This window comes from Carlito syrichta, unplaced genomic scaffold, assembly GCF_000164805.1.
Source record: "Carlito syrichta isolate Samal-C Ts95f unplaced genomic scaffold, Tarsius_syrichta-2.0.1 Scaffold315847, whole genome shotgun sequence".
Taxonomy (NCBI): Eukaryota; Metazoa; Chordata; class Mammalia; order Primates; family Tarsiidae; genus Carlito; species Carlito syrichta.
In genome coordinates, this window is record NW_007259943.1 from 248,967 (window position 1) to 272,029 (window position 23,063).

Below are 23,063 nucleotides of genomic sequence, written 5' to 3' on the forward strand. Positions count from 1 at the left end.
TCAACAAGGGAACAGCTCTGCTGTGCTATTAAACTGATACTTGAAGACCACAGTCTGGGATCACCCGAGGCAAAACAACTACATCCAGGCTTCTTCAGGCCCTGTGGTCACCTCAGTGCCTCTGAGACCACTGTCAACCACACTCTCAACTATAGCAAGGACATGACACACAATGGGTTCTATTTCTGCCCAAATACAGTAGAACCTTTCGCTATTTTCTCTTGGCATTTCTCAAAAGCACGTTTAGTGGACAATCAACTCCCTATGCATCTGTCTACATATAATTGTCTTTCAAAACCCCATAAGAATTTCCTGCAAATGTTCTACTTTAGGTAAAGGCACAACAGATTTTGCATTCCACAATAAGCAAAGTTTTTCCAGGTTTGTTTGAGTTGGAGTCTCATTCTTGTTGCTCAGGCTGAAGTGCAGTGAAATGCTTGTGGCCTTGACCCGCTGGGCTCAGGCGATCCTTCTGCCTCAGCCTTCCAAGTGGCTGGAACTACAGACACACGCCACTATGTCTGGCTAGTTTTTGTGATTCATTGTAGAGACGAGGTCTCACCAAGTTGCCCAGGCTGGTCTTGAACCCCCAGGCTCAGGCAATCTTCTCACCTCAGCCTCCCAGAATGCTGGGATTACAGGCTGAGCCACTGTACCCGGCCTGTTTTGTTTTTACTTCCCTCTTCTCCCATATTACTGTTCATCTGGTATTTAATGGATAGACTTAACATTATTTTTAACCAATCTGCTACTGATAGACATTTAGGTCATTTCTAATGTTTTAATTCTGCATTGGATGTCTTTGTTCAAATGGCATTTCACATATTAAAATAGATTCTTATGATAATTCAAGGCATAACTGTGGGTATGTGTGTGTGTATTGCATAGGGCTTTGTATTTTTTAAAGCACTTTTTTTTTGGGAAACAAGATCTCTGTCACCTAGGTTGGAGCGCAGTGATATGACCTAGCTCACAGCAGCCTCAAACTCCTGAGCTCAAGCAATCCTCCCACCTCAGCCTCCAGAGTAGCTGGGACTATACAGGCACACGCTACAATACCTGGCTAATTTACTTTTTATTTTTTGAAGAGACAGGGTCTTGCTATGTTGCCCAGGCTGGTCTCAAACTCCTGGCCTCAAGCGATCCTCCCATCTCAGCCTCCCAAAGTGTTGTTGGGATTATAGGTATGAGCCACTGCGCCTGCGTTAGTACGCTTCTTTTTTTTTTTTTTTAAATCAGGATCTCACTCGGTTGCCCAGGCTGGAGTGGAGTAGCACGACTACAGCTCACTGCAGCCTTGGCCTCCTAAGCTGAGATGCTCCTCCCACCTCAGCCTCCTGAAGTAGCTAGAATTATAGGTGCATGCCACCATGCCCAGCTAATTTTTTTATTTGTTTTGTAGAGATGAGGTCTCACTATATTGTCCAGGCTGGTCTCGAACTCCTGGTCTCAAGCAAGCCTCCTGCTCCAGCCTCCCAAAGTGCTGGCATTATAGACATGAGACACTGTACCCGGCCTTAAAGCACTTCTTACACACTGTAAAATATAATACAGAAAACTGCACAAGACACACATATATATACATGTTTAACCAATGACTTTAAACAAGTACCCGTGAAACACTAATATCACTGACACCCCTGAAAGTCCTATGTCTCTACTCTTTCAGCTCTACCATGCCTCCAAAAGTAACTGCTGTCATTATTTTGTGATAATCATATAATTATCACAAGAGGAAAAGGCATTCTGAAGAACTGAAAACCAAAGGAAACAAACAGAAATGAGATCTAAATACTTGCAGAATCTAACTGACAATCACCGTAGGACTGGCTTGCCTTAAGCCGGTTTCCTGCCTTCCATCTTTGCTCCTGTCTGCTGCTTTCAAGAAACAACACAAAGATAACAAGACAGAGAGAGAACTGTTCAACAGAGCTGTACTCACCACAGGGCAAGTCGTTGCTCAATTTCCTTGAGAAAGTTGGTATGAAATTTGTGCAGAGGTTCAAAATTCGGGAAGATGAGACTCTTCAGGGTTTCCGGCATGGAGTCCTCTTTGCTCACGGTGCTCTGAAACCACTGGGATTGGAAAGAAGACACACTCAGCAGCGTAAAGATGAATGACAAGTGTCTGCAGTTCTTCAGAAGGAATGTGGAGGACTGTTGCAGCCATGTGGCTGGAGGGCCCGGGTTTCACTGCTCAGTTCTCAGCATCTTGGAAGCACAAAGGTCCCGGTCTTACTCTCCCCCTTCCTTCATTGGCTGGGGTGGGAAGCACCCACCTGGCTGTGATTGCTTTCAGAAATGTGTTTCCCATTGATTGTGTTAGCCAGCACAAATCTCTTAAATGGGCAACCACTCGAGCCAAAACCTCCGTTCTGGCCAACCCATTGGATAATCACTCATTTATGACAACTGAATGCCATCTCTTCCTTTGTCAAAATGCTGAGCATGAGGGTGGCCAAACTGAGTATACAGCAGCCGCCTCCACTCCTGCCGCAGAGGTGGGCTGGGACTGGGCTCCTCAAAGCTACCCAAGGGCCTGCTGGAAGCAGAACACAATACACATCCCAGGAGGAACAGAAGCTCCGACTCTAATTTCCCTCCCAACTGGCCAATTCTTTCCCAAAATTCAGAGGTCAGAAAGACAATCTACAATGCCGAGTGTGTTTCCAAGACTAAATAAGACTGATTAAGAAAAGACAGTCTTCTGGCAGATTTTGCTGACCTGGTTCAGTCTCTTATCAAAGATAAAATGAGGCCCCAGGTCACCTCTGAGGTCTCCTTCGAACAAAAAGAAGTATTTCCATCTGATAATGAGCAAAACACGAAATGTTCTGGCTTGGCGCAGGCAAACCGTAAAGTGTTTGACTTTAATTTTCTTCACCTTAGGACTTTCATCCTTTGTACTTAAAAATCACAATTATAAAAATTTTTAGAGTGTATATTCCAAATTAAATTTACATCAGCATTTAGCTTCTAAACCCCAAGGACCCAAATCCTTTCAACTGAAGTCAGAGAACCCAACATTTATTTATTTATTTTAAAAAGTTTTTGGAGTTGGAGTCTCACTCCATCGCTCAGGCTGGAGTGCAGGGGCACGCTTGCAGCCACTGCAGCCTCGACCTGCTGGGTTCAGGTGATCCTTCCCCCTCAGCCTTCTAAGTAGCTGCAACTACAGGCACGCGCCACCACACCTGGCTAATTTTTTGATTTACTGTAGAGATGAGGTCTCGCCAAGGTGCGCGGGCTGATCTCGAACCTGTGAATTCAGGCAAACCCCAACATTTAACTGGATCCAGCTTCTTTCATAAAGCTGAGTATTAGTTGCAATACATTATGCAATTTGATGCTTTCGGGGTGATCCTATACGTACCGAAGTAATGACTTCCAGATCCTTCAGATATGTCCGCTCAGTGGTAGATACTTCTTTAGCAATGAAGTATGCTTTGTCAGCTGGGAATCTCTGCAGAATCCATCATAAGAAATAAGACACAATCATCGCTTTTGAGAATAAGTCTCTAGGAATGTCCTGATTAAAGTGACATATTGCTACCTTGCAATCTTTTGCTAAGTGGCATTAATGCTAAATAAACTCTTATTTATTCTCCTCTCTGTGTTAGAGGAACGAGAATCAGGGATTGGATTTCCACAATGAGAAGGACAGTCTAGGAAGGTGTCCTTCCATGCAAGGCTACCATCAACAAAAGGATTCTAATTAGGAAACTGGCAGAGGGAAACAGTCTGCCAGGAAATAAGTGAAGGACAGACGATTTCATCCTTTGTCCTGGTGCCATAGGCTGGCAGCGTTGGCGTCTAAGATGCAGAAGTTACTCTGTGGGAACACAGGTGGCAGGATATAAAGGGACAAAGGCAAGATCAGCTGTTGATACCTTTGGGCCTCAATTCCCTGGAGGCTATCGTTAGGTGGCAGCCAGGCTTGGTGTTCTTTTTGAACGGTAAATATACAAGGAAGTCCTTTGCAGCCAGCAACTATGCCCACTTCCCACCCAGACTCCACCCAACCTCACCTCTGGGCATACACACACAGCAGAACTGAGAGGAAAGACTCGAACCAATACCTGTATGCCTAGGTTCAGTAGCCCAGAGCGGGGAACATGTGATGGCTCATTAACAGAGGAGTGGGTACCAATGTGTGGTTTATACATGCAATGGGACATCACACAGTCTTAGAAAGAAAGGAGACTTGGACGCACACTACATGGATGGACCTTGAAGCCATTACGCTAAGTGAGACAGGCAAGACACAAAAGAACAGATACGGTGTGATTCCACTTCTACAGTGTGATTCTGCCTAGAGCAGGCCAGTTCATGGAGTCAGAGCAGGATGGTGGTGGCCAGAGCTGGGGGTGGGGCGTGGGGTGCTGTCCCTTCATGGAGACAGAGCTTCCATTTGGGAAAATGAAAAAGTTCTGGAGATGGATGGTGGGGATGGCTGTGCAACAGCGTGGATGTACTTGGTGGCGCTGAACTCAACACACATTAAAACGGCGAATTTTGTGTGGCGCGTATTTTACTACAATTTTAAAGACACACACATGCACACATGCACACATGCACACGCAGGGGACACACACACGGCGAGCCCCGCCCCAGCACCTTTTTCCGGCCCTCGTCCTCGTCGTCTGTCCTGGGGCAGGCCTGCTCGTTCAGCAGCGGGCTGACCAGGGGAGAGGACTGCTTGGTGTCGGGGCTCAGGTTGGGAGACAAGGTCACGTGGGCCGGGGCAGCTCCTCCCTGCGAGTTGACGGACAGCTCTGAAAGGTGGGGGCTACCAGTCAGGGAGCCTGTTTGGGAATGAGAAGTTTTAAAAAGAAAAAGAGTAATTTTTTCTGGGACCCCATTTCTGCTCACTACTTCCACCATTTAAAACCTTTAGAACCTTGACTACTCTAGGGCACATTTAATGCAATTCATGATTTTCGAGCTTTTTTACCCCTAAGTTGCAGCTGCTTTAACATTAAAGACACCAAAATATAAAAATTTCCATGGAGCCTCAGTTATGTAATTAATAAGATAGAGAATGCTGCTTAGCTAACAATTAGAACAGCTGAAAAGCACAGTGTGTCCTAAAATAGTATCTTTATCTCCCAACTACTACCTTTGCTGCTAGAAATTACTCAAGGAAGACACAGTGTCTATATCACAACAAGACACACGGCAAATGATTAGGAAATAGAACTATACTAATAGGCATCTACACGACTGGTGTACTTAAGACACGCTACTTCTCATAACGATGGGTCAAAGCTAACAGAAAGATCAAGCAACTAACTCCCCACTCTACAAAGAACAGAAGCAAGCTTGTTATACCTGGTGACGTCATTCCATGTCTCTCACTGTTTGGGACAGAAACACTAGCATCACATGACAGGCAAAAGTGATCACTTAAAAATGCAAAGTTGGAGGTCATCACATTATCACAGTTCCCCTTTATGAGTCAAAAGTGGCAGATAATTAGTCCTTGAACAAGGATACCTCAGTAAATAATATGCAAATGTACATATTACCCATCATGAGTTAGCCAAGGGAGATGATGTGGACAGGACACTCTTTGCCAATGTAATTTTGCAACTGTCTGTACCTCAATCCATTGAATCCACATCGGATGATTCCAAAAATACTTCTCACCTAACCTAAGTGTTTTTGTCTCACATTTATAATTCTAGTGGTTTTCCTAGAGATAATATTCAGGAAACAAAGTTAAAGTAACCTGCAGTCCTGTCTGTTACCATTATAAGGAAAGACACAGTCAATGCCTTCTCCATTTTCAGTGTATAGTGTCAGGCTCACTATAAATCTCCAAGGGAAAGGTGCATTTTTCTGGGCACACCCCCACTTTCCTGACATCTATCCTCACCCTCTGGAGTTATTCATGTGCATTCTGGAATTAAGAGATACAACAGCCTAGCATGGAGCTGATGAAGTCAGGACAGTGAATTTGACCCCGACAAACCATGGAGAAACCACCACCAGCCCCTGCTCTGGTCCTGGGTTGACCAGTTAGTTGTACTACCAGCGCAGTGGCGGAGACACCACTGTACCCAGAGAATGATACAAACAGAGGTCCCTGCCCACTGACTATTGGTCAGGACAATGACCCTTGTATAACAAGATTAGAAAATGGGAAAATTAGGAAAAGGCAGATTCAATGAGTTTGCATTTAAAAATACCCCTCCGCTTTTCAATCCTTATGTTGTTCACATATCTCACTAAAATGAAGTCCTGTGTCAGACATAGACCCCCATCACTCCCACACACCACCAGACCCAGAAAACCCCGGAGAAAAAGGCCAGAAAACGCTTCACAAATGTCAATTTTATTGACACTAGAGCACAACTGAATACAATAATTGTGAAAGAATTGGAACTTGTCAAATAGAAATAGTGACAGATTAGAACTGCAATTGTTTCAAGGTACTACACTATTCTTAAAAAAAAAAAATCACAAAAAGAAAAATGTTATCACTACAAATAGGAATTAGCAAAGAGAAATTCCGGCAGTCTGTCTAGAGAGCAAAACATTCCATGCATTTGTAAATTGCTGTCTGAGAGTCACTTTTGATTCGTCCGCCATAATCCGGCAACATCCGGGGCTTACCTGCAGCTCTCATGCTGTGCGTGACTGAGATCAGGCTATAAGTGACTGCATGCTGGGCCTTGACTTGGCAGTGACGTGGAACAGAAAAAGCAGTCCCCTCATCATTGAAAGAGTTGGAGCCAAGAATAAAAGCAGTTAGAAGACTAAGCTTGAAGGGGGCGGGGGTACGAGGAAGCAGGAACCATCAGACCCTTTACAGCATCTGGTAACAGACAGGAGACAAACTGACTCCTGGCAAGGGAGAAACAAGGGTGCACACACTCGGATACAGCCTCCACCACCCTCGAGAGGTCGAAAGCTATTACCCTTGCTGAATTCCATCTAGAACACGTACAATGAGGAGACTGAGCAGGCTGAAAGGATGAGTAACAGACCATGGTTCCAAGAGAGGTTCTGCCCTGCCAAGAAGGTATCACAGTTCAAAGAAGAGTCTGTTAGATTTCGAAGAATCCTCACCGGACTACATCAGAGATAGGGTTCAGGAAATAGAAGGTGAGGGGGAACCTCTTGATCACCTGTGGACCTAGGTAAAGCAGGGGACAGCCCAGGATCAGCCCACATGTAGCCTACAGATGGGAGTAACCACCTACTTTCTATGAGCAATACACAGACACTGGGGGGGGGGTGAGCAGATTAGGGTGGTCAGTTTCCTTGCCCCAAGATGCTACTCCACCAGGCCTTGTGTACAGGGCCAAAGAAAGAGTCATGGGTGTGTTTAAATAGTAAGACCTATAAATCAATAATAGCAAGCAGTCTGGTCTAGAAGTCTACTAGCAATTCTAAGGAAGTAAAAGAGCCGAAACTCAGAAGCTCACTTTTGCTAAATTGAGCTACATCCATGAAGGAGAGGCCCCCTTCTCTCTTTGCAAGAGAAGCTACACCAGGCTTTGAAAATTTATAAGTGACATGGTCCAAACAAAAATATGTAGCTCATTCACCACTCAGCAATCAACGAAGTATGCTGACAAGGGTAATTAGTAGAATTTGGCAGCTTGATAGATAATTAAAATTCTCTTTTGGCTTTGAGCCAAGGTGTGAGACAACAGTTTGTACAAATTGGTGTCCACACCAGCAGGTGTGAAGAGCTGTGTCTAAAGAAAGCCAGTGTCCAAGGTCACAGAGTTATCAGAACTACATGGAATTGATTTTCACTGAAGTAGTCCATTTCACAAAAAAGCAAACAAACATGGTTCTCTTGTTAGATGCAAGAAGCTCAATGGGTACAGTATTAAAAACTTGTTCACATCTTGCAGTCTGTCACCTGCTTGGAAGGCACAGCCCCGGGCAATGGGGACAGGAAACTGTGACTGACGTTCATTACCATTCAATGACGTTATTAATGCCTTGGTATTTCTATCACCTTTTTCCTTCATGACAAATTAATGTAAAGAAATTTCTTTCATCAGGGAGCTGGAGGTAAATAACTTTGAGGACCCTATGAAGAAGCACCTGGTATTAAGGCAGTAAGTAGAAAGAAGTTTAAAGAGATCAGAAAGATCAGCTGCACACTGGAAGTCTGGAAGCCTCTAATACTTTCAAAATTATTTTTTCTATTTCCAGAAATTGCCTTTTTTTTTCTAGGCATTAAGTTAGATTTCTCAAACCCTTCACCTCTTCCCAACGATTCTGTGATCCCCTCCCCCAACCTCACCATTCATCTAGAAGAGGTTTGAGTTTATGTTGCTCCCATGGACTGAAAATGCCCCCACTCCTACAGCTCTCAGGGGAAGCATTTCTAGTAATTGCTTTTTAAAACCCCTTTAAACATACAGATTCTCATGGCACAAACAATTATGAAGCTTCAAATTAGCACTGCTATATTTATGGATTTCAATTTATCACCCAGCCCAGAAACGGCGTGAGCTGCTCTTTTTGATTTAAAATGCATTCATCTTGCTTCCCTCCTGGCTGCTCTGGGGGAGCTGGGTTTGCAGCATCCTTCAGACGACAGTGTCTCCTGGTCAGCTCTTCAGCTGAGTACTGAGACACACTAGGAGGAGAGTCTCCCATCAGCCAGACTCACCCGTGCCTCTCTGCCCCCAATGGTTTGGGATTGGGCACAAGCTGCACGTCAGCCATCTTCCTCCTCACCTTGTATTAAAGGTTTAAACACAAAAACACCCAATTCTGAAGAAAGGGAAAAATTCTCATCTATTTTTTCAAAAAATAAATATGGCATTTCCAATGCATAACTGTGCTTGTCCTGTTTTTTAAATTGGTCTGTAAGTTGGTCTCCATTTTTTAACCAGATAGGTATTGTTTTTTCCTATAAAAAAGGAACTAGAAAAACTGACGATAATCTTAAAAGATTGTAATCCACAGTACGTCTGGTAAATATTTGAGAATGAGAATATTGACAAAAATGAGTATATTGATTGCTTTCTCAACTTCCTTTTTCAAAAAAATTTAAAAGTGCAATAATAAAAAGTACCTATGTTTTTTCTTCAATATTCCCTCTAAATAAAATCATTTATTTGGCAAACGCTAGATGCCATTTATCATGATTTGTCTCCTGCTATTTGGTTCTAAAATATAGGAGATTTTTATCCCTGTGTCCCCAGGAAACACTCCAAAGGCACATACAGGAAATACATTAGCGATGTAGGTTTTCATCTATTTTTTTAAATGCTCTATTGAAGTTCATAAGCTCTCGCTAAGAGAATACAATGAGATCTCTCTAGAAATCATCTGCATTTGAAAGCCAGTTATCAAAATAGTCATATTGTGCTTAATAATAGGTAGTCTCCTGAATAGGCAGGATTCACTACAATCTGATATCAAAGTTGGGTCCCTGCCCAATGGAACATGCTTAAAAAAAAAAGCTGGCAGTATTTTATTGAAATGACAAGGTTCCATAAGAAAAACCAGGTTATAGGATTACCAATGTTAGCGGTGTGTCCTCTTCTTGATACGTTAGGCTGTTGAGGGTAATGTGTGTGTGCTTCTCAGACCCAGTTCCTTTAAGAAAAGTTGCACAAGCAGCTAAGCATCAACTTCACAGTTCATCATCAAGCAATTCAGAAGAGCAACAGCGATGCAACTTGCATAAAAATAAAAAGAGACATGCACTCATGGCAAAATGATGGTGGGTGCGCTACCTTGCTCTTACTTATGGGGAAAAGATACAGAAGAACGCGCCTTTGTTTCAACACGGTGGTGGTGGTGGTGGTGGAAGCGACAGCAGTGTTTGGGTTAGGGAACATGGTGTTTCATACCAATGAGAAATACCATCTTGTGCTCAGGACAAAGCTTCAGCCATCAGTGGGAAAGAACAGTTACAATGGACAGTTTTTACAGCATGATACCTGTTAGGACAAGTAAAAGCCTCTTCAGTTTAGATTAACAAGAGACAGTAATACCGTGCATACACCGTGACATGAGTGTGGCTTCCCATGCTCAAAGTCACCAAGCTCATTGTTATTGGAGAAGCCAGCAGTCTTCCCAGTGGCATCAGTCCATGCTTTATTGAGGTCCTGCACTCTTCACAGTGAGGGGAGGTGAAACCAGACAGCATCTGTGACAGCCTGCATCCTGGGTGCCCATCAGAATGCAAAACAGCTCCCTGGCTGATGAGCCCAAGGAGGCCAAGCAAGGCCTTACCTTCTCTATGTTCCCTCCACCCAACAAAACAAACGCATATCTGTAAGCAGTTCTCTTATAGAGGTGTTCTGTGTAAAAGTTTCCATCGCCATTGAAACAGATGTTTCTGTTCTACACATGAAGGCAAATCCTTTTGGCTGGCTGTCGGGGCTCCCCCATGCAAGCTACCATCACAGATACACTCTGTTTCGGGGAGACCTCTCCCCTAGCTACAGTGATCCTGTTTGCTTCCAAGGCCCCGGCCCCCCATGCACTGCCTGGAGTCTAAAGTGCAGGCCTTGGTGGAAGATGAAATCAGAAACGCAGAGGTGTCTAGTCACTTTCTCTTTTCCCACCTGAGTGCAACATGGCGCCACCCAGGATGACCACTTAGGATGCTTCTGCAGGAAAGCTTGCTGTTTAGGAAACAGGATCACTGTACTCTAGAGGAAACAGGTAGTCCAAGTACAAACTGGTATTCAGCAGTGTTAAAAAAAAAAAAGACATGTGACAGTGCTCCAACAATGCAGGGAACAGAAGATACACCATGCTTTGAGGATAAAGACAGAACGTTGGAAACAAAGCCTTTTCTCCTAGATAGGTCCATGCTGACAAAACACTGCATACAATGGAACAACAGAAAATGTTTTCTCAAATTTATTAAACAAATGACAAAAATGAGAATGAAGTCCCCAGCCTTTTCCATTTTAAAATTAATTCGGTGTATTAGAAATTTTAATAAAAACATATTAGCTACAGTATTAAATATACACACAGAGAGAACAAAAGGGAATTGGATTAATCATATAGGCCAAGCTTGTGAGATTTGGTTAGTTAGGTTTTCACGGCAACTTTCCAAGGCAGAAAGGGGTGAGAGTAAGGGATTTAATCCATCAGGCATTCTAGGTGCTTCTGGAAAGAGCAGCTGGTGTGCGTTCTTAACTAAGGAAGACCTATCCTTAGTCCTTCTCTAAATCACTGTGGGCAGGGTGACAAATGCTTTCCCTCTTACAAAGGAACTTTGAGGCCCAGGAAAAAGGAGTTGTTAGCTTGGTCTCAGGAGTCAAAAAAGGTCGTCTGTGAGTAATGACAGACCAGTCACCACACCACTGCAGGCTCCTAAGCGACCCTCCCATGGCTGCCCACTTTAGAGCCAGCTAACAAGGCAGATTCACAGCAAAGCAGATTCATAATGCAGCAGACTCACGATCTCAGAACTCTGGGTACCACTACCACCTCTCGCTCCAAAAGAGTCACTCAACTTTTTGATGCTTTTTATTCCTCCCCACGCACGCTGTGGCCCTGGCTGCCTCCTTAGCATCCTGAGTTTGTGTGCTTTCGCATTTTGCGGTGATTTCGACCTACTCCTCAATGTTCTGAAACCCCGTCCCTGGCCCATGCAGCCAGCGAGGGTATCTCACGGCACCGCTTTTCGTGACTGCCCAAGCAGCACCAGCCTTGCAAGTTGACTTCTGGGACTGGCTCACAATCCATGCAGATCAGATATCCCGCCTCAGTCATGGTGTTTTAATCCTGCCTGTAGAAAGTAGAAAGCACCCCCAAGACAAATCGTAGTAACCTGATCTAGAGACAGCATGAAGGAGCAAATGAGTGGCCTCCTCTACTTAGAATTACCATCAAATGCCAGAGGCCAAGAAGATGCTGAGAGGGCTTGGTTTCCGGGCTACACTGTGACGTTCCCGTCACGCAGCCAATCCACACCCAAGTGATTCTGGACAAAATCGGAGTCTATTCAATTTTAAAGCTTTCAGGAAAAGAGGATTTCCTAATTCTCCCTTAGCTTCCACTGGGATGTTGAATTGCTTTCATTAGAAAAAAAGAAAGTTCTTTATGTTAGAGTTTTTGTCTGTGGGGTTTTTTTTTTTCCTTTTTGAGTGACATGCTATTTATTTTATGAAACAAGACCTTTTTTCAAAACAAGACTCCATTCCTCTCCTCCCAGACATATCTGTGGAATACAAATCGGCATTTACAACCTTTGCTCATAGGGGAGATGCCCAGAAATCTCTCTCTAGGTTACTCAAGGAAATGACAAATAGCTCTTTTCAAGTACGTACCTGGACAGGTAGCACAGGACCACTTTTGATCTTTGATGCCTACAGCTCTGGGCCAAGCCATCATGGAGAATTGTTTGCTTTTTGTCATTATCTTTTAATAAAAAGAAAATTGCTACATTAAGCGGCATGCTAATTTTGGCCTAAAAGTCATGGCTTCATTTTAAATCCCAGCAACTGTTGTTAGAGGTATGCACATGTGTGCACTAGAGACCTCATTTCCCTGTATTAAGTTTCACTCAATTAAACAGAAACAGATGGGATTAAACTAACAAGGAAAAAAACAGTGCCAGTAAATTCTTTTATGTTGCCAGAGTAAATTTCTTTAATCACAGTATTACTGCTCGTAGAAGTTCACTCAACAGTACCCTTCCTTCCATATATTCTTAGGGGTTTGGCTAACATGGGTCAATATAAAACTCATCAGAGAGCTACAAGCAACAGAGTACTTTAAAATGTTCACCTCCACAAGGCTCCAAGGAACTCGCTCCACTACAGAGATGGCCTAGAAAGACTCTTTTCCAATTCGATTTGTAAAATGTAGCAGCAATGTAACAGACTCATGCCCCAAAAACTGATGAAGGCCAGTCTTCGAGTGATAAAGTTCATGACCATCGGAGGAGAGATACCTATACAATACAAGAGAGGAGGTCCGAAGGAAAGAGCCTGTCTGGGGAATGTAACTGAGAGCTCTTAAAATTCTGGCTAATTTGAATAAGGACCCAGGCAAGGAGAAGAGATTGAGACAGAAGCAAATAAAATCAAAATAAGTTTGAAAGTTAAGAGTGCCCCAATTCCTCAATTTAAGGGCCTGACAACCAATCAAAATGATTCCAGGGCTTATAAGAAAGTCGAATTTCTGAGGCACATTCAGGACCGACTGGATTTTGTATACTCAGAGGAAATTCTGAGAGACTCGCGCATCATTTTAAGTTTTGCAGGCCTAGCTTTTTTAGCCTTGCCTGGCTTGGATCTTCAAAGAAGTTCCTGAGAATAAAATCAGAATTATTCACATTTTAAGTGCAGGCTACACGGCACAGTTTGGTGGGATAAATCTATGAGAAATTCCCAAATATGAATCACACATGGAGGGCAAAATCTGGCCCACAGACTTCCTCTAATTAAATGCCTGTCTAATAAAATATCGTCAATGGCATACAGATGACTGCTAGCAGAGCTGAGGCAGTTCAGTTTAAGTTCTGGAACTCGTTAAACACATTTCTTCATGCTGAAAGAATTTCTTGCATTTTTTATTTTGCCCTTAACAAGCAGCAGCAAAAGCAACCACAAAAGAGTCTGCGATTTACATGTTTTGAACTAATACCCAATAAAGAATATTAATGCAAGGAGGCCCTGGAGTAGCCAAGAGTGGCTTTAAGATTTGCGTTTATATCAGGTCTGTCTCCCTCCTATGGTCTCCAAGTAGTATTTCACAGAGCAGCAAGAGAGGTCTTGAAAGGTGGCTGGAAGCCTGCAGACCTTGCTGAGTCAGGAGACCCACACGCCAGCTATTATCTTACAAAGACTAGTTGACAGGAAATCTGAATGCATTTGCGAGTTCCCAGTCTCTGTGGCCTAATCTTTACACCCAACCCCCTCTCTGGCCTTCCTTAATTCAACTTTACACACACACACACACACAGACGCCCACCTGTCACCACATGGTGAGACCCTGCAGGCTGGGTAAAGACTTGGGGACAGGAGTCTCCCAAAAGTCAAAGGGCATGGAAGGTGGGTGGCAGATGCTGGCTTTTCCTGAACTCTTCACAGTGACACTGGGGAGACCACAGATATCAGCAAACTGGCTCTACTGGGCCCAGGGAAACACAGATGTGACTCTTTGACCAGTGTTATGGCGACTTTATTAGCGCAGGGCAAGCTCCCCTGGAGGTAAGTAGTGACTGTTCTCAACACCCGGATGTGCAGCCTTTGAACAAGCCCTGCTTCCCTTCTTTAAGCACCGAGATTGCTTTCATAAATGCTGGCAAAGAAGCAGAAGTTAAGTCACTTGGTTGGTACAAAACCAAAGAGAGAAAGACGCTATGAGCAACTCTTAGAGCAGGACATCTTGTAGGTATGGAACTAAGGATCTCACCATCGACTGACAGCTTTTAAAACACTTTAGATCAAAACACTTCTGCAGGAAAAAGCAAAACGAAGTAGTGGCCGGGGCATGTTTTTGCTTTGGAGGTTTACATGTGATGATCCGTATTACATGCTTATAAGTGAATATCTACTGCCCATTCATATTTCACCACCACACTGCTACATAATCAGAGGTAAAGAGAAAACTCATTGAACAAACCACCTTCACAAATAAACCACAGGATTCCACGCTTGATTCTGTTTAACTCACATTTGACTGAACATTCATATAGCAAACTGACATCTTTTTCTAAGTCAAAACAGAATATGCAAAAACATTTTATAACTGCAAAATCCCACAAGATAAATAAGTTCTTCCTGCCAATTATGGCCTGTAATTACCTAAGTCAAGTCTACGTGATCTCTAGCTTCCACATCTGATTTTAATTATTAATCCATACAAGGCTCTCCAAAATTGAAATATTGAGTCAAAAAGCTCTTATTGCACCCAGATGTCACATAGACTAAAAAGGTGAAGTCCAGAGTCTGGGTTAGAGTTTCAGCTTTGTCATGCAATGGCTGTCCATCCATATGACTGTAGTCATTTCACTCCGTCGGGACAAGCTTTCTCATCCATAAAATGAAGGTTTCCCCAGATGATCTCTGAGTATCCCTTCTAGTTTTAAGATTCTGTGATTCTGGGAAGTATACAAATCTAAAGCAAGATGCAAGTAGACTACTTCAATGAACAACTGTCACAGCAGCCAATCATCAGTTTGATTCAAGCAGGCACTGGATCAAATGATTTGGAAAATAAAACCCAAAAAAGTCTGTATAAAAGGAGTTAAGTCTTCAGAGTCTTTAAAATCAACTTCTTGACATTCATGTGGACAGGAAATCATTTGTGAACCACAAGCAGAGTCAGTGCTTCTGTTTTTTCTATACGGCTGCCACATTCTACTCAGTTTCCTAAACATGCTTAGTTCTTCCCCGCACTCAAGTCACATACTGAGTCCAGTAAGGCCACTGGCACGGTGGCACGTAGGGATTGTTGCATATAACTATTCAATAATTCTGTAGTTATGTAGGATCTAAGAATTTTATTCTACAATTTATCTTTAAACAAAATTACCTAAGACTGAAAAGTACAAATAACAGGCATTAAGAAAATCATTTCCTTAGTGACGCTTTCCTTTATTCTGCAAGCAAGCCAAAAAATTCAGCTAACACTCTCACTGTGTTCCACTAGATTCTACAAGGCAATGAGGCCCGGAAGAGAAGTGACCCTGGCCGCCCAGTAGAACCAGCTGGGAGCCCAAGCAGCAACTCAAGGTCAATTAGATCACCATCAATAGGGTCAGGGAGCAGGCATCACGACTCACTAAAATGTCTCAAGTGATTGCTTTTTGAGAAACAATGCTAGTTAAAACCAGGCTCCTGGATCTAAAATGTAGGAATGTTGGGTGAAAGGCATTGACATCAGTGGGCAAGTTTTAAAAAGAAGTCAAGTCTCTTGCTCCTTACACTTTCTTTTGTCCTGCTCAGAGAAACATCCAAGTGTCACTGATCTCAATAGAGGACACTGTTCACAGAAGCGTGAACCATAAACCAAGAGCAACGATCCTGGAAAGTGGTTCTCGTCAATGCTGTGCACAATTCAAAGGCAGGCATTTGGTCTGCTGACCGACTGGTGACCACGTGACCGATTTCAAGGTATCACTCTTCCCTGCATCCCCACTCATGGGCAGCTCTATGTTTCACCACGAGATTCTGAGAGGCAGAATTATGACTTCTTAAAACACAGCTAACAATGAGATCCACCAAAGCAAACCCCAACCAAACCAACAATCCCAAGCAAATTACAACCCAAGACCTTTCTAGCATTTCATATGAAGCCTGGAAAGCAGAAATAACCCCAAATTCTTTCCATTAAAACATTCGTTATTCTTGACTAAGATTTTACCAACACAACCTCAACTAGCCATCACCTTACATTTGGCCTTGAATTGTGTCAACTCCTCACTGTGTGAGGCACAGAAAAGCAGCCCTCCTTTTAAAGAAGGGGGAGAGGAAAGGTCAAACCAAGCCCTTCCCCGTCATCTCCAGGTACTTCTGTTCAAGCACTCAACCAACAGGAGGGTGATCTGCACACGTAATTGAACATACACAGAAAATTGCCATATAAATATAACACTATACACATGATCAAATTCATAATAAAGCGCTTCTTCCTAGCCTGTGCCAGTGAAATAAACAAGCTCCTTTCTACTTGCCAGTGGAATTGCTGTTCATCTTGTCCACCTTTTCTGGACAGCAAGTCATTTGCGTGAAGTTTTGTTTTTCTTAACGCTTTTAGAAGCCAGGCATACCTTATCCAAACATGTACCTGTCCAAAACGTCCTCTAACGAATGTGGACTAGAACAGATCGTCTCTGGAGAAACCCTGGACTCTGACCCAGGCTGCTCACAGCTGGAGACTGGCCTCCTCACTCATTCTCCTCTTTTTCCTCATTCAAACACGGGCCACCTAAGGTCACCTGACTTCTCAGCAGGGGAGGGGAACACAGCGCTGCGGGGTTACCAAATACGAGGGGCTGGCTCACGGGGCTCAGCATTTCAGAGTCTGAATCACTGGATGCGGTCCCACTGCTAGTGGAGCCCTCGGTCATTTGCAGGGGCGCCAGCTGGTCCGCCATGCCATCCGCACACCCTGACCGCATGGTGGGGATCTTTGAGGCGGGACTCACTCGAGGGGTGCCATTGGCCAGCATTCTACCTTCAGAAGCGGCCACACTGGCCTGCCCTCCCTTTCCACGGCCATCAGGCCTATCCATGGCCTCTGGGGTGGACACTACCTGGCTAAGGATGAGTGGATCTGTCTCTGACTTGTTATATCTACTAGGAAGCTTCCGCAGGAATGGCCTGGGCAAGACGGGGGAGCAGTTTTCATAAGGTGGGCCCCAGCTTGGGAGGGTATCTTCTCCCACGCTCCCCTCTCTATGGTCATGTCCGTTTTCAGAGACATAGCCTTGAGACCCGGTTCTGTCCCAGCTCATGTTTGAACTTCTGCTGCTGGGAGACAAGGGGGTGGCCAGAGGGCTGTGACCTGCCGAGGCCCTGAACATTTCATCTATCAGAGAGCTATGTCTGGGGAGTCTAGGGCTCCCACTCATATCAAAGGTTATGTCTGCCGAATCATCATCAAGGAATTCTCTGGAAGGAGGCCGGGAGGACTTTGCAGAGTGAGGGGAAGCCCTGTGCCCAGGCTCTCTGCACCTCTCGTCCCTGGAGGGCAGATAAACACCACTGGTCAGATCACCCTCATAGTTGTCATTTGTTTGGGACCGTGACCGGGACACTTGTTCTCTGAGCAGGTCGTATTCACTATCTACGTCACTGCAGTCAATGAAAGGAATGGAAGTACTGCTGCCCCTAGCAGCCCGGGATGCTGGACCTGTGCTTGGCTGCGGGGCCTGAGGTTTACTCTGCTGGGTCCTATCCTTCACGACCTCCTCCTCTTCCTCCGGCGGCGCCTTGACGGCTCCGTCCGCCCGCTTGTTACCCGCAGGGCTCTTCTTCAGGGCAGGGCTGGGGTGCGGCCCCGGCTCATGGGTGGAGACCTTCGGTTCCTTTCCTGGCGGGCAGCTCTGGCCACCTGGGGACTCAGCACCTTCTCCGGACACAAGGCTAGCGCTCTGTGGGGACTGGGGGGGGCAAGACAAAGAAGGAGGGGGTGAAGAGAAGAGGGAGGGTGTTACACCAGAGCTGAACATGAAGAGACGTCAGGGTCGCACTGAAGCATCTGCGTCGGCTGCAGGCGGTGGAAAGGAGTGCCGTAAGCAAAGGCTGCCCGCCCCAGTGTTAGAACAGAGTCCTCTGACAGTAAGCAGGCACTCAGAGAAGCACGCTCGGTCACGATCCAGAAGGTTCCCTCAGGGTGTGGGAGTGGACAAGGCTGATCCCCAGCAGTACAAGCTAGGCTCTGGCTACACTCTCTAGGATGCGCAGTTTTCAAATTTCTAAGAACAAGACAGCCTGTCCAGGCCCCGGGGGCCTCCCCAAGGAGGGAGGGGTGGGTGGACCAGGAAGGAAAGCAATACCATGGACCCCCAAAGGCAAGCTGACAGCCTTCCGAGAAAAAACCCAAACCGTCTTTGCTCAGACTTCTTAGGGCAGCTGGGGTGGGGAGGGGCGCTTTTTGGAGTCACACAAAGAAACTTCCTTCGTGTTCTTCCCCAACAAGGTTCTTGTCCTCTTTTAGAGAAAGCCCTGAAAACTTACCCAGAGACCAGCTCCAGGGAAAATGAGCTCTAGCCACCTTCAGAGCGAGAGTGGTAATGTCTCCTGCTGCCAGTTGTGGTCACTGCCCTGTAACATAAGCTCTGGGAACTCCTTGCCCAGTTCTGCGCCCGTGAAGGTTTCTGACTCTGGCACCAAGCGGGAGCTATGCCCATCAGTTGCAAAACGGGCCCACGTCTCTTCGCCTAAGTGTGCCCATTTAGCTGGAAGGCCAGGCTCAGCTATATCAACTTATGTGGGTGCTTCTACCCCTTAGCTGTGTTCTGGGTAGCTTAGATCAGAAGTCAGCTGAAAACAGGACACACTCCAGGGCCTCTGACTGAACCCAGGTTGGGTGTGCAGAGCACAAAGCCTAGGTCTGGTCAAAGCCAAGGCCCACAACCAGATACCCATCTGTGAAAATCCTCAAAAGGGAAGGACGAGGAATTGGAAAACATTGCTGTCAAGCCCTGTGCTCAGCAGAGCAAGACTGGTGAAAAACAGAGTCAGAATAATCCATTGTCATGACTGACCTGTTTTGGCACTTCTGAATTCAGTTCTGCAGGCTGCATGGCAAGGCTTCTGACGGAATGAATCTTGCTGTGTTTTCTGAGAGAAATCACACAAGATGGCTGATATTAGGTGAGATTTTATTTTCTGTTTTTTCAATGAAACAAAAGGTTCTTTTGTTGGAAGCATTAGGTTCTTTCATGACAATGAAGGCACCCAAAGCCACTTTTATAAATGCCACTAGGAAACAGACACACACAGTCATCCTTTTTAACACTTGGCTCAGGGGTTACTACAATCTTGAAGAGGTTCTCAGAGGCCCCTTGCTCCAATTCTCATGGCGCGGGGTGGTGTCCAGGACCTCCCAGTGAGGAGGAAGTCACAGCAAAGGGAGGACTGGCAGACCCTTGAATGACCAGCGTCACAAGCTACAGCCCAGCGATAGGAAACCAACTCGTGTACTCTGGGTGATTATTTTCTAGATCTGTTCTATAATAAGGGCGGTTACCTCTAAGTGGTTAAGTTCAGAGGAGAGGCCTGCCCTCGGCCGTAGAAGGGATGGACTTGAATGCCACCAACACGCCACCTTCATCTTTTCCCTTCCTCAGTCCGCTTAGTCCCTCTTTCCCCATGGAACAGGCATTAGACACTTTTCAGGTCCGGAAACCCACGAAACTGAGAGGACTTAGAGATGACATTCCAAGGCACATCCAGCTTTTCTTCAAAATACCCCACATTACCACAGAAAAGCCCGGAGGCACCCACATTCTGCAGTAGAGAGACAACCGGGCCACTTCTTATTATCATATGGTCCTCAAAATACAAATTGCTAATCCCAAGAAAATTACAGATGTGCCATCTCCAGATATACCCGCACAAAAGCCTCTTGAATGGGATGCTTCTGAGGCTGGGCCTGCAGGGCCGCCACCGGTGGGCATCGCGAGGCAGATCCAAGGGTGGCCACGGCAGCGGGTTGGTTTCAGCAAAATCAAAACAAAACCCGGAAAGAGCTGAATGTTTATCAATAGGGAATCAGACAAATGAAGTGTAATATCTTCATAACACTATAGGGCACTTAAAACTGATCTCAAAACAGGATAGGGTAGCTTAAAAAAGCAGGATACAGAATAAGGTACAGCATGAGAGGACTTGAATGAACAAGCACAGCTCAGGGGAACCCTACATATTCTCTGGGGATGCGGGACCAAGTATACAGAATGGAGCCACTGTGTGGCAGTTGCCTCTGAGGAGGGGTGAAGGGAAATAATGAAGGGGCTGATTCAAGGCGGTTTAGTCATATCTACAATTAGGAGAATAAGAAGGTTCCAGAAACAAATACGTCAAAAGGTTAATAGTTGTTAATTTTTTGAGTCGGGGTCTCACTCTGTTGCCCAGGTTGGACTGTAGTGGCATGATCACAGCTCACAGCAGCCTCAACCTCCTGGGCTCAGGTGTCCTTCCGCCTCAGTCTCCTGAGTAACAGGGACTACTGGTGCACACACCATGCCCAGCCAATTTTTAAATTTTTCTGTAGTGATGAGGTCTCGTCATGTTGCCCAGGCTGGTCTCAAACTGGGCTCAAGCACTCCTCTTGTGTTGGCCTCCCAAAGTGCTGCGAATATAGGCGTGAGCCACTGCAACTGGCCTACTGCAATTTTCAAACATATGAAAAGAGAAAAAAAATTTTTAAATTCCGCATCACTGGCTAGTGCTAGAGGCCTATCATCTCTGAGTCCCTCTCGAGTGCTGTTGCTTGGTCCCAGAGCACTGGGCTTTGGGGCTGGCTGGCTAGAAATGTTTACCAGCTTCGAGGCCTGTGCTACTTAACCTTCTGGAGTCAGTGCCTCCGTCTCTACAAAGGACATGAAAGAACGCCGACCCTGTGGGTGACTCAGTGAGTTAATATAGGCCCAGTGCTCAGAACAGCCTTGCACATACTGAGAGCTATAAGTGTGTGCTCTCACCCATAACAATCAAAAGAGTAATAAATCCTCTTTCTGTGCATCCAAACTTTATTTAATTAAAAACTTCATAGAAATATTTTCTTTTTTCTGTTTTTTGAGTCGGAGTCGTCCAGGTTGGAGTGCAGTGGCACAATCATGGCCCACCATAGCCTCAACCTCCTGGTCTCAGGGAATCCTTTCACCTCAGCCTCCCAAGTAGCTGGGATTCCAAGCATGTACCACTACGCCATTTGTTTGTTTGTTTGTTTGTTTTTGCAGAGATAAGTTCTCACTGTGTTGCCCAGGCTGAGAAATATTTTTAATACAAATCCCCAAATATTGAAGGACTCGCTGGCGAGCCAGTTTTGACAATGCTTTACCCCCACTGTGATGTCCCGGGTCCCTTCCCTCCTCGCCCTTGCTAGCGTTCTCCCCTCCTCTCTTGGTCCTGTCCATCTTTTCTTCTCATCTCATCTGATCCCGAGTGTGTGCCCCTAAACTGTTGTACTTGCTGAGGTCAACTCTGAAGCCATCATTTATAACTCACTGGACACCCAGCCTGGGTGGAGAAATGTTCGGCGGCCATCCACTGTGAGTGAGAGAGTACAAGTCTCCTCAGACAAGAAGCAGCTGCGAAGCTTCTCTTACCTTTCGAACTGCACCTTCTTATGTCCTCCTTCCTTAACGTAGTCGAGAACTTGCTTCTGCGTCCGGCCGCTGGAACGAAGGCCACAGAAGGGAAAACACCAAGGCCTTCTGATTTAAACCCAGACGACGCTTCCCTGTCTCTACCCTCCCTCCCTCCTTCCTTTGCTGGGAGACACGTGGGTTTTTGGAGTCAGGCAAGACTGAAAGCAACCCCAGGAGAGCCTATGTTATGTGTCCATTCGCTCTCTCGGTCTTTCCTCATATACACAGAAAAAAAAATGTGCAGGTAAGTAACCCACTTCCTAATTGTGTGTTTGGCTGTTAAGCAGCCATGCCAAGTGTCTACCTTTCATGAAGGGCTCAGTGTTCAGAACCATCTTTGCAACATGGGAGATACAACATTTGTTGAAAAAAACAAATGGGAAAGCCAACTTGTGATGTGAGAATCCATGCATCATTCTATGAAGGAAACCCAGGTGTTCATAAGACATTTTTACTTCTGGAGAGAAACGGACCCCAGCTGAGTTAGAGAAGGTTGTCAGGAGGTGACTATGGCCAGGTAGCTTGCCTCACACCTCTCTGCTGGTCAAACAGAGCCCCCAGCGAGGGTGACTCCAGGTGCCGCCGTCAGCCATGGTTCCCGAAGGCCAACAAGAGTTCACCTTACCACGTGCTGTATGTCACAGCAGTTGTAACAGCAAGAAAAGAAAAGTCCCAGGAAAAGTGTTCACATGGCAAACAGGGAGGTGGGAAGGGGCGATGTTACCTGAACCGGAACGAGGACCCTCGACTAAAGAGGACCGGCTTTGGCTTTGGTTTGGGCTCTTCAAAAAGTCTAAAAAAGGCATGATGTTCGACGCAGATTTTCCAGAAGGACTTGCAAAAATCCCGACTGGCCATTAGGAATTCCAAGGTATCCTGGTACGAGCTCTGTGAAGGGAAAACACAATGTTTCTATTACCCACAGATATTCCACTGAAATATGAGAAAAGGGGTAGAAAACACATTTGTCCAATACAGTTTTGACTGTGCCTTTTCATGATAGCATGTCCATACATTCAAAAATCTAGAAAGATACAGCTACTCCTAGTGACAAGATGAAGTCACTATTCAACCATTTTCTTCCCCACAGAATTCCTTAGAGGAAAACAGAAAACAGTTGTTACAGAAGCGGTGGCCATTTTTTTTTGACAGAATACATAAACAAATTATGTTTACTTGGCTTATATTTCTAAGGAAAAAAATCCAAATACTGAAATTCCTTTCTTGCCTCCTTATGATATCTGAAACACACTTTATCTTTGTGTTCTTCCTTATGCTTTCTGTC

At 45.1% G+C, this 23,063-nt stretch overlaps 1 protein-coding gene across 2 annotated transcripts in view; it reads right to left on the reverse strand.

Moving 5' to 3' along the window:
* The window catches only part of FARP1 (FERM, ARH/RhoGEF and pleckstrin domain protein 1), a 292,674-nt gene that overhangs the window by 41,205 nt on the left and 228,406 nt on the right, over nucleotides 1-23,063 (reverse strand). For both annotated transcript variants that reach the window (XM_008073446.1, XM_021706666.1), the window contains 7 exons: nucleotides 22,503-22,666; nucleotides 21,737-21,805; nucleotides 19,169-19,244; nucleotides 17,812-18,061; nucleotides 4,618-4,805; nucleotides 3,374-3,463; nucleotides 1,943-2,076 (listed from right to left, as the gene is read on the reverse strand). In XM_008073446.1, the coding sequence (XP_008071637.1) occupies nucleotides 1,943-2,076; nucleotides 3,374-3,463; nucleotides 4,618-4,805; nucleotides 17,812-18,061; nucleotides 19,169-19,244; nucleotides 21,737-21,805; nucleotides 22,503-22,666 (971 nt within the window). The remainder of the gene's footprint in view (nucleotides 1-1,942; nucleotides 2,077-3,373; nucleotides 3,464-4,617; nucleotides 4,806-17,811; nucleotides 18,062-19,168; nucleotides 19,245-21,736; nucleotides 21,806-22,502; nucleotides 22,667-23,063) is intronic.